Consider the following 12,742-nt stretch of genomic DNA (forward strand, 5'->3'; position numbering starts at 1 on the left):
TAGAAACATCTTTATGTCTTAATAAAATAACTAATGATATAGTTTTGACTTCAATAACACTTTTTCACATTTAACATATTTTTATATGATAAAAGCCACAAGAAAAATTCTGAACATCAATGAATAAATGAATGTTGTTTTCAAGCTGTATGAAGCGTAATTGTTCAGCTAAATCAGTTGAATCGTCAAACTGCAAGACAAAATATGCTGGCTTTTCAGTCTTTCCACCAGCTGTTCCTTTACATTCAGGGCCATTTCTTCGATCCTACGTTGTACATTGTTGTCTGAAAGAAATACATCGTCGATCATTTGATCAACGTCTCACCAATTGAAAAATTCAAATATCATATGGAGCTTCAGTGACTTTCACATTTTTATTGTGAAAGAAACCAGTATACTCCAGTTTTATGCGATTTAAAGAATTTTTTTTACCAACAAACACTCTTTTAGTTTGTTTTTCAACACTGGGTGAGGTGTTTCAAATTAATGTTCCAGATGCACAGGCCGCAATAAGTGACTACTGATGACGTTGTGTCACACATCAAACAGTGTCAGTTGGACACGGTCTTTTTTAATAGACGTGAGCCCATGCTCAATATATTCTACATTATACAATCTTCTTTTAGCAGACATTTTCGCTCACCGTACAAAATCGATAGAAATACTGTTTATGTCTTTAGAGCACAACATGGTGAGTTAATGAATGCACAACGCGGCCTGTGAAATGTAGTGTCAGAAATAACTTCGTGACGTGTGAACGAAAGCTGATTCTGCCATTTCTATAGTCGATAACTATAAAAAGAATATAAAATTTCCGATCTCTCTGGCCGCATGTTTCTGCTTCCTTCTTGCCTCCCTTCCGGACCTATAAGTCTGTCACGCCTACTCCCTTCGGCGGGGGCGTGCACCCTACGTTGAGAACCACTGGTTTGAAGAGCAGGGGTTACTCACCGACGGGAGTACTGAAGCCGTTCTCGTAGATGGGGTGCTGCAGGCGGCGGAAGGCGGTGAGGGAGGCCCCCCACATGGGGTGCTCCAGGTTGTTGCACGTGCCGTCTATGGAGCGGTACTTGCTGTGGAAGCACATGTCCGAGCAGTTGACGACGGGCCGGTGCGCCATGCAGCCAGACAGATTGGCGATCAGTTCCAGCTGCCCGGGGGACAGCAGCTCCTTGTACGAGAAATCTGCAACAGCCACAGGGTCACGGTCAACCTAGTTGTGTCCCGGTCAACATGTGCAACCGGTTGGCTACGACAGGAACCAATTTGACGTAAATGTATGTGTGTGTCTGAGTTACAATGTCTCTGTTTATTTATATTCGTTCACATGCTTATACAATGCTTCCCTCCCCCACCAGCATTTGAGAACGAACTTCAAAAATTTTTTAAAAATCAATTTTTTTAAAATTATATTCATTTTACAGCGCACATCTTTCTGAAAAATTTGATGTGTAAAACATATATTCTCGAGGAAATGTGAGACATGTAATTTGGCCTTAAGGGTGCCAAAGTGCAGTGACACGTCTCTTCAAACAACATTCTTATACTGCATGTCACTGCATTTTGCTCTGTGGAATTCAAACGTGTATAATTTGTAATGGAGGCAAAAAAAAGCACCACTCATAATTAGTACTGAGTGGGATTATTTGTGAACGGAAGAATACGAATTCTTCAGAAAATATGCACTCTTTTTGTCTATTAGCTAATAATTATCTCTTCTGTGTGACATAAAACTAAATATAAGAGATGTAAAACCAGTAAAAAAGGGGACAAACAAGACAGTACACATTTCTTCAGCCCTTACGTCCCAGCATTTTTTCCCATCTAATCTCACTACTGCTTTACACGGCGTGCTTTCCTCCCTGCGAAAGAATCTATTACCTCATCATAGTTCGTCAAACGTTTTGCCACACGAAAAAATCAAAATGTCGACTATTACTGAAAGAGCTGATAAGAATACTACCCAAGACTGGTGCAGTTTCTCGATTTGATTACGTTAATTTTTTCAATGTCTGGTAGATGAAACGAAACAGGCCTTTCTAATAATTCGGCAGTTTTAACACACGGCAAATAAGCGAGACTGTTTTGGCCCAAATGATCATTTTTATCTAGTTCATTTTTATAAATAACACGACAGAATATAATTCACGAAGTATCAATATCAAATGCCTATTAGGCCTATTGCGAGCAAAAATGTTTATGCTAGGAAACAGCTTTATATTCCATTCGGACCCTCCAGTTTCTCAAGCACGAGATCGAAAAGTAGTAGTATTAGTACGAAATTCTTACATTAATTTGTAATTGTTATTTTCTTCCATATAATGTGTCTGATGTCCCCGTTTCTTCTTCTTCTTCTTCGTTGTAGTAAACAGTCCTGTCCTGTCATCACTAATTCTGTAATTATTCCTGCCATTGTCAAAACTTATTCTCCGGTTAGATTCACCAAACCGGCCAGAATCACCGGTTTATTTATTCCGTGTTTATACTCCGGTTAGGCGTTATTTCGTGTTCGTCCAACGCGTTTCCCGCCCTATACCGAGAACAGAACTGAAACGGCTGCTAACGGGGACTGACAACTGGCCCTTAGTAGTGTAGCAATCGGCCAAAAATTTTCTGTGAAAATTTCATTTGCTTGCATACATCGAGAAGATAATATGTAATTTTTCTTGCCTGCTATTCCGTTAGCCATTTATTTCCACTTAAGTAGTCTGAATCTCCAGATTTTGCTAATAATTGTAACAACGCTTATCTTTCGCACGCCAAACACACAAACAACAAGCGATTGGCATATACTCGTACGGGTTTACCGTGCTCAGCTCGAATAGCCTCGTCGCCTGTTGTCTGCGGGAAGTTTTTTTATTTCTAGATACGGTTGGAATTCCTCTGGTAGAGTCATCCCGTACACTACGCGAGCATTCAAAAATCAACTTATGATTTGTTCACGAATCAGCCAAGAACGTGTTCAGAAACGTTCAAGAAACCAAGTGTGATGCGTTTCAAGAGCATATGAATAACCGATGCACTAACGTGCGCCGGGTGGTAGGCACTTTGTAAAACAAGGTGCCGGACAGGGTGGCCAAGCGGTTAAAGGCGCTGCAGTCTAGAACCGCGCGAACGCTACGGTCACAGGTTCGAATCCTGCCTCGGGCATGGATGTGTATGATGTCCTTAGGTTAGTTAGGTTTAAGTAATTCTACGTTCTAGGGGACTGATGACCTAAGAAGTTAAGTCCCAAAGTGCTCAGAGCCATTTGAACCATTTTGAAACAAGGCCTTCGAAAATATGAATTTGGCGGTCCCTGAGATTGCCTTCTGGGGCAATTACCCCGGTTGTTGTCCCCCCTCCCCTCCCCCGTCCTAGATCCAGTCATTGCAAGAAAACTGCTAAAGAAACAGAGACTACTGCATAAGAGGCTTAAAGCAAAATGTGGGGCTTGGAATAAGCTGATACTGAATGAAACGCGTCTGGCGGTCCACAGTGTAATGCGTGATGCCTTCAGCGAGTAACGCAGCAAGACATCATCGAATGATCCGGTACAAAAGTCCAAAGAAATTCTAGCGGTATGTGAAAGGCATTAGTGGTACTAAACGTTAGTGTCCAGACAGTTATGGACGACACAGGGACGGAAATTAATGGTTGCAAAGCAAAAATAGAAACTCTGAACTCCGTATCGTTTACAAATGAAAATCCTTGAGTATTGCTCCAGTTTAGTTCTCGTGCCAGTGAAAGGATGCGTGGCATAGATATTGCAAAATAGCTTCAAGATCCAATGGAATCCCTATCAGATTATATCCTGAAATTGCGTCTGAATTAGCCGCTCTTAACTATAATCTACCGTAGAATCCTCGAACGAAAAAACATGTTCTGACTTTGGAAGAAAGTACGGATCACCTCCATCTACAGAAAGGTAGCAGAGATAGTCCATAAAACTACCATCCGATATCGTTGACATCCATTGCTATAGAATCTTAGAAAATATTCTGAACCCAGACGTAATGAGCTTTCTCGAACAGATTGACTACAAGGATTTCAAAAACATCGATCATGTGAAACCCAATTTATACTTCCCACATGTCATCCTGAATGCCTCGGATCAAGTCAATCGTATTCCAAGATTTTAGAAAGACGTTTAACTATGTAACATATCTACGTGTATTATCAAAAGTACAATCGTATATGGTATCGAGCGAAATTGGCAAATAGATTGACAATGTTTTTGGCAGGGAAGATGCAGCACGTTATCTTGGATAGAGGGTCATCGACAGAGGCACAAAGAAGTAACTTCGGGTGTGTATCGGACAGGTGTTTTACGATCCTTAGTCTCAGTGTTCTATATTTATGACGTTGCTGACAATATTAATAGCAATCTCGGACTTCCCGCACATCATGATGTTACCTATAGTGAAGTACTGTTTGCGTATAGCTACACATATATTAATTAGATATTGATAAGAATACAAAGTAATGCAAAGATTGGTAACTTCCTTTAAATGTTGAAAAATGTAAAACTGTGCAGGTCACACCTATATCTACAGCTTACTGCTCAAGCCATCTAATGGTGTGTCGCGATACCATTAACTGATCCCCCTACCCTGTTCCAATCGCGAATGGCGCACGGGAAGAATGACTGCCGCCAAGTATCTGAATAGGTTCATAGGCTCTAACATCTCGAAACTTGTCGTTGTGGTCATTACGCGAGACGTATGTGAGAGGAACTAAAATATTGTCAGACTCTTCCTGGAAGGTGCTCTCTATGAATTTCAGTAGTAAACCTCCGCTTGCTGCATAACGTCTCTTTCGTAACATCTGCCAGTGTAGTTTGTTGAGGATCTGGGTAATGCTCTCGTTCCAACTGAACGACCCCGCCACGAAACGCACTACTCATAGTTGGATCTTCTCTATTCTTCTATTAGCCCTACCTGGTAAGGATCCAATAGTGATGAGCAATACTCAAGAATTGGTCGAACAAGCGCCTTAAAAGCCACTTTCTTCATGAATGAGTTGCATTTTCGTAGCATTATTTCTATGAATCTCAGCCTGGCATATGCTTATTCAACCGCTTACTTTACGTGGTCAATCCAGTTACTTCCAGATACTTTACGGTAAATACTGTTTCCAGCAGTTTGCCATCAATAGTGTTGTTGAACTGTGGTGGCTTTGTTTTTCCTGTTGCGCAGTATGTTACATTTATTTACGTTCAACTGTCAGAGGCTGCACCATTCATCAGTCCTCTACAGGTCATTCTGCAAATCGGTGTTATGTTCTGTCTTTGCTGCTTTGTTGTAGACAACCCCACCATCTATGAACAGACCTAAAGAGCGTTCGAATTTTTACACTACATCATTTATATACCTTGTAAAGTGTAAAGATTTTATCACAATTCCTTTGGGCACTCCGGAAATTATTTTAACGTTTATTGATGTTGTTCCATTAAGAACGACGTGTTGAGTTGTATCTGCAAGGAAGTTTTGAATACAGTCGCGAATCTGGTGTGATAGTCGGTAAACTAGTATTTTCTTCGCTAGGCGTCAGCACTGGACTGTGTCAAATGCGTGCCTGCAGTCAGGGAACATGCAATCAACTTGAGCGGCGTTGCTACAGCTCAATGGATATAATTGAGGAACAAACGAGATCAGTTTTGCAAAAGCTCTGTTTGCTAAATCGATACTGATTTTTATTTTTTTTTTTAAAAAAAGTTGCATTCTACTATTACAATATCAAATAATCACAGTTTGAATCTGTCATCTCGTATTTCTACCTACGTAGACATATGAAATTGCTGTGAGCGCTATGCGACTTAACTTCTGAGGTCATCAGTTGCCTATAACTTAGAACTAATTAAACCTAACTAACCTAAGGATATCACACACATCCATGCCCGAGGCAGGATTCGAACCTGCGACCGTAGCTTTCGCGCAGTTCCAGACTGTACGGCCTAGAACCGCACGGCCACTCCGGCCGGCGTAGACATATGAAATGGAACGATCACATAGACTCAGTCATAGCGAAAGCAGGTTTACTAGTATAATCCTAGGGAAATGCAATCAGTTTGCAGAAGAGAATATTGCGCAAGCGTGTGGCACAGTACCAAATAGGTCCAGCAGGGCATACGGAAGGTATTAACAAGAGCGCAGTGCGAATGGTCACAGGTTTGTATGGTCCGTGGGATGGTGTCACAGTAATGCTGAAGAAACTGAGTAAGTAGATATTTGAAGGCAGACGGAAACTACCTCTGCAAAGCCTACTTATAAAATTTCAAGATCGGACTTTAAATGACGGTTCTAGGAATACAGGGTGAACTAAAACCCCACTGTCAAAATTTATGATGTTGTTCAGGGAACTTTTATGAATGTTTTGGTAGAAGGTACCGCTGGTCGCCAGTGGCTAGTTGTAGAGTAGTACAGTAGTTGACTCGTATCCATCGAAGTGGTCTGAATTATTAGGAATAACCGATTCTTCACTGATTCAAGGGTGCTTACCGATTTCATAATTGCATTAAAGGTAATATACCACACAAGTGCGAGCACTTCTATAAATTATGGCCTCTTAACACTTGAGTGTCTCTACTGTGTAATCACTGCGAGTAATTCCGTTGGACTCGTGTAGCACACTCACGACAAGTGTGTTAGATAAGAGATGAGGGTTGACTTGACAGCAAGATGTTTCGACGACCACAAATCATAAACAGTCATCGAACGTGCTGAATGACGTATTCCGTTTATTGGTGGATGTGGTTTTGAGAGATTAAAGCCATGCCATTAACAGGTAGATGATCCTGATTCGTGTCACGGAATACGAATAAGCAATATGTGAAAGCAGTGTCGCATCTAGCGTTAGTTTCCTCTTATTTACGAACTGTGTCGAGACGGAATTATATGTCCATCATAGCAAATTATACATCTTCATGTAAAATTCTTTCAAAAAATTATACAGATTTGACTTTCAGAAGTTCATCAAACAAATTCAAACCTGATTTTGTGATAAGTAGAAAAATTGCTACGAGCCGGTTCCGGACATAGCCCTCTATTAATTACGCCTTCCGATAGAACAGAATACTATTGGAGTTAGACAGTCTGTTGTACGCAGGAAAGCAAACAGTTTATTCACAGAAAAAAAAACGATGCCATATGGAAGAAAGACTGTTTTTAATGATGCAATTCAAATATTGCAGCTTCAAAGAAATACATCGAAATTGAACATTTTTTACTTATGCCTAGTAACCTTCAACAGTTGATTAATACTCGCTTAATTTTTGGAGCTATGCACAACCACTTTTCGCTATGTAAAGCAAAAATGTTTAATCAGAATGGTATCTAATGTCAGGATATAAAATATTTGGCTGAAACAGTGGCGTTATACTAGATACATTACACGTACGACTGAAATATTTAACTCTGAAATAGTTTGTCAGCACAAGTGGTCACAGGAAAAGCATTTTACATTAAAATTTAACTATTTCAAAGAACGACGGAAGACGGCTACGATACATTTTCGATAATTAATTCCAGTCACTACGTTGATAAGATTAAGATGCATTAGATCATGTCTGGCGTAAAATCAACCGGTTGAAAGTTATCCCAAAATATTACACACAGAACGGAATTAACAAGGTATATTGAACGTATACAAAGAAGGGTTGTACGAGTTTCGACGTCTGTTTCATTTATGACAGAGCATGATGCAAACGCAGAGGTACCTGAAGTGATCGATGGCTGAAGACAGGAGCCAATTACAATGACTCTCTCTTTCTCTTTTTTAAAACGGTCACCACAAAGGAATTATTCGAATGAGACGGACATCTGTAGATGTGATGTACTCATGCAGACAAAAAAACAATTACAGCTTCTGAAAAATAGGATGATTTATTCACGAGAACGAGTTACACAAATTGAGCAAGTAACCGTTGGTCCATCTCTAATACATATGCAAGCAGTTATTTGGCTTAGCAGTGATTGATTGAGTTGTTGATGTCCTCATGAACGACATAGTGTCAAATTCTGTCAAATAGGCGCCTGAAATTTTCAGAATCCTGAGGTCGTTGAAGGAACCGCCCATAATACTCCTACGTTCTCAAATGTGGGAGATCCGGTGACCTTGCAGTCCAAAGTAGGGTTTCGGAGCACAAAGACAAGCAGAAGAAACTCTCACCTTGTACGGGCGGGCGTTATCTTGCTGAAATTTAAGCCCACTATGGCTTGCCATGAAGGACAGCAAATGAAGCGTAGATTATTGTGTACGAACCACTGTGCTAGAAGGGTGCTGCAAGTGCCGCGGATGACAACCGAAGGGGTCCTGCTATGAAAAGAAATGTGACTCCAGACCATCTCTCCTGGTTGTCGGACTGCATAGCGGGCGATAATCAGGTCGGTATCCAATCGCAGTCGGGGGCATTTCCAGACGAGTCTTCGGCCTGGAATCTCGTTTACTGGAGTATAGTCTCCAGTCACAAACGCCGCTTCTAAATGAGCCCTAATGACAAGCGAGGACCTGTTTGCAGACGATCCAGACTCTGGTGGGATATCAATCTGCGTGGTGAGAGCCATACGGCACCGCAGCCAGTAGTGGTTGTCTTGGGTGCCATTTCTTTTCATAGCAGGACCCCATTGGCCGTTCTCCGAGGAACCCGTACAGCACATACATACCACGACCAATATTCTACGCCCCGTTTTGTTGCCCTTCATCGCAAGCCACGCGGGGCTTACATTTCAGCACAGTAGTGCCCGCTCTAACACGGAGAGAGTTTCGGTTGCTCATCTTCGTGCCTGCAAAAGCGTATCTTGGCTAGCAAAGTCACCGAAGCCCTCGCCAATTGAGAATATTTGGCGAATTAGAATCAGGGCCTTCTTACGAAACAGAGATTTTGACGATGTGACGTGCCAATCGGACAGAAGTTAGCATTATACCCTCAGGAGAACATCCCAGAAATCTATCAAGCGGCAAGGCAAATAACTGACGGCACAAGGGCCGGAGGTGAACGAAACCCTATTGACTTGCTCAGTTTGTGAAGCTGTTCAATAAATGATTGAGTTTGTGGCGTCGCAACTAGTGCGAGCGCACAGTTTTCTATCAAATATTTACTGTGAAATGTAGACAGACTGTAAAGTAGCCATCAGATTAGCATATGTGCTGTAGCGGGCAGATTACCGGTGTCCGTTCGTCTGACGTCACGACCATATGGCATGTCTGTACCGTGAGAATGTAAGACCTGTGCGCTAACTAGCCGCGTGTATAACGTGGAACTTTCATCTTTAATAACTTCTAACTGAGGAACCTGAGGAAATTAAAAGTTAATATACTAGTTTCTGTTATGAATAAAAATAAGTCATCCAAATTTGAGCTTTGAAACCTGCATATTTTGGAAATTAGAAAAATCTTACAGAAAACGCAAATTTCTACAATTTTCGAGTCTAAATAAATACCATTATGTATAGATTACCTTCAGTGACCATCCAACTATGAAACAAAATCACCTTCCGTGCTTTTGTATTTATTTTGAGAATTTTACTTTTAGAAATTCACCTATAACTTTGTTAAAACCATAAATGTTTTGAATTTTTGTGAACAGTTATTTTATATGAGTAGGTGAGAGTGAATGAGTGTGCCTGAGTGAATGAAAGAGGGACATTCGCCATTCTTTGCAAGTGTATAAAATCTAGGTTGGAACTCGCAAGTGTTCAGACGATGTAACCGTGGGAACAGAGTCGCCAGTGGTTCCCCATCTTAGTGAATGTCGGATGTCCAAGAGTGTATGGTATTGTACAAGCAGCCAGAACGTTCGCGAGTATTTAAATAATTTCTGGAAATAAAGTAAAGTCTAGTTTTCCTTTCGGTTTGTTAAATTATACAGTAAATTTTGTGTAACAAGAAATCATGACGTAAATGATTCAGAAGTCATGACTGGTGCGTGCTAGATTTTGGCGCGAGGCGCACCCAAAGAGTTAATTCTGATTGGCTGTGGGATGTGTGAGCCAATGAGATGCGAGGACGGTTAGGAGACTAGGAGAGTGAGTCGCGAGTGGATGAGGAGTCGCGAAGGAACTGTGATCGAGAAGAGACATGCTTGATGTGTCCTCGCGAATAATGTGTAAAATGAAGTCATAAAACGGCTTCATCGGTTCGGTACTGTGCGATTTGAGACTGGAAGAGTCCAGTAACGCGTAGTGTGAGTTTGAGCGAGTTGTGACTTTTCGTTCCGCGAAAGACGCGAGTAACTTTAATAATTAAAAGCGTGGCGGTACTTCGTAAACTTTTACTAAGTGCTTATGGCGAGCATTAACGTTAAAAAACGAACTATTATTGAACATCGACTGCAAACGTGTATGTTAGAAAATCGTCTGTGTTGCAGTTAAGTAAATTCCGTAACTTTGAAAGCTAATTCTGGCGGGGTTTGAGTGTGGATAGAATTGTGAACTGAACTTTCTTCAAACGTAGATTAGCGGGCTGATGATCAGGCTTAAAGACAATAAAGAGCTTAAATAGAATTACCAACTTCGCGTTCTCGTTTGAGTAAACAATTACTACCATTCCAATAACTCAATTTATTTAGGAAGATTGCTCATAGATTGTATTTCAGCAAACATGTATCGCGGCCTCCGGTGAGCGGCTATTAAATTGCAGTTTCTTCAACACTGCTTTTCTGCAATTTTTCCAGTAGCTGCTATCAGGAGAGGCGAGTGCAGCAACTACCTAAGAAACGAGGTAGGTGGATTTTCTTTCAGGGAAGGGAAACTGCGCGATAAGAGCCTGACCCGCCGCAAGTTCTTCTGAAATTGTAATCATACGTTTGTCTGTACATGCAGCTACACCACATCTGCCGATTTCCGTCCCATTTGCATAATTCCTTCGTAGTGCGTTTTTTATTATTATTTAATAGTCCATTACTACAGAATATTGTGCAAGAAGTGAGACGAAATACATAAGCGATTTCGCGATAGTCACTAGAAAAGTTTTACACGTGAATGATGTACCCGTGTGTTGCTTCCCTGCTCAAACGACAGCGGCGGTGATGTCGTTAGCGTTCAAGCCGAGTCCTGCTCATTTTATTTGGCTCATATTTTTTCAACAATAGCCATACGATTTTGTGTATACTACATCTTAAGGGTAAAATGATGAAAAGACACACATGTATCTAAATGAACTTTAATGAATTTCCATTGCTATTTTTTGTCTTGTAACTGATTTTCATTATTCTAACACATATAATCCACCGTTTTTTCTGCAGGAATGTTTATGAAGACTCTTCAGAATGGTTCATATTTGATTAAAAACGAATGAGAAATTTCTTTTCGTGAAGATGCTATGAAAATATGTCGAGTCTTACGCCACTAACTTTCGGCTACGATATTTACGAAAATGTTGCTTTACGCACGGTTCGCATTCAAACTGTCGAAAGAATGAAACTTTTTCAAAATGTCAATGAGCTTCGTTTTTCCTTAAAAATTCGATGCAGTAGGTGCCATTTTATTCGACGTCTTTTATGCCTGCACGAAAAATTTCATCCTGCATCTTGTAATCTCAAAGTATATGAGACGATAAATTGTACATTACCTTCATATTCTGGCATGTTAAAATTCAATGTATTGTTGAATAAAGTTATTTAAATTCTTTTGTATCGATGTTTGACTTGGGCTTTCTAATCCTGTCCCTGGTCCTTGAAACCTTTTCCTGCAGATAGAAATGTGCAAATGCATAACAGTTTTCGATACCTTGCCAGATTGCAGGTATGAGAGATTTCGGTAGTCATGATGGAGATAAATTCAGAAAAACGTTAGCGTTCGGTCGTTTACCTGTCGATAGTCGTAAATATAATATTTGTTGTTGTATATAAATTAGCAAACAGCCAAATAACATTGTAAATTCAGTGAAAGTTCATGCAAATACACATGTTTTTTCATCACATTACCTTTCAAACAGAGCGTTTATGAAATAATATGAATGCGTTAAAACATATAATTAAAAAAAAGAGACGTTGATGGAACTCCATACAGAGACCCACTGATTACGGACTTTCGAGCCTAGCCACCATCTCGTCCTCAGGGCTCCAACAAACCGGTACAGCAGTGACGCGTAGAACTTCTGTTTTCTCCATATTACCTAAGGAATAGGTCTTACTACCTACACATTATGTTATCCTAACGGACTACTAAAAGTGTACAAAGTTTGTAGTAAATCCGTAACCCGGACGTCGTGGCCGCACCTTTCAGAGTGCGTAAACCACAGCGCAACAGCTAACAACACAAAACTACGGAGGCTTAATTGTCCGCAGAGGTCTATAGCCGTCTTCGGGACCACGTATCTGTCGACATTTTCCGGGAAGAACTCCATAAAGCGAATATTCACGGACGAGCTGCTATACCGAAACTATTAGCGATGAAAACCGATGCAAAGAAGCGTAAAACGTGGTGTCAGGAGCATAAATCCTGGATGGCCAGTGGAAACACGTCATATGGTACGTCGAGTCATCGTTCCTACATCACGCCAGGTTTACGTCTGCAGAACGCCAAAAGAGGCATACAATCTCGATTGATTGATTCCAAAGGTTTAATAATGGAGGTGAACGTGTGGTGGTGTCGACAGCTATATCATGGTATTCTGCTGGTCGCATCATTACTCTCAAAGACCATGTGACAGTCAACATGTAAACATTTTAGGTGATCAGGTGCACCCCATGATCCAAATGGTGTTCCCAACAATGATGCCATATTTCAGGACGATGATGCACCCATTCACACAGCCAGTACAG

At 40.8% G+C, this 12,742-nt stretch overlaps 1 protein-coding gene across 2 annotated transcripts in view; it reads right to left on the reverse strand.

Annotated features, from left to right (window-relative positions):
• The window catches only part of LOC126365858 (peroxidasin homolog), a 1,186,130-nt gene that overhangs the window by 106,197 nt on the left and 1,067,191 nt on the right, over positions 1-12,742 (reverse strand). For both annotated transcript variants that reach the window (XM_050008525.1, XM_050008523.1), the window contains one exon: positions 952-1,185. In XM_050008525.1, the coding sequence (XP_049864482.1) occupies positions 952-1,185 (234 nt within the window). The remainder of the gene's footprint in view (positions 1-951; positions 1,186-12,742) is intronic.

Source organism: Schistocerca gregaria, chromosome 4, assembly GCF_023897955.1.
Source record: "Schistocerca gregaria isolate iqSchGreg1 chromosome 4, iqSchGreg1.2, whole genome shotgun sequence".
NCBI classification, from domain to species: domain Eukaryota; kingdom Metazoa; phylum Arthropoda; class Insecta; order Orthoptera; family Acrididae; genus Schistocerca; species Schistocerca gregaria.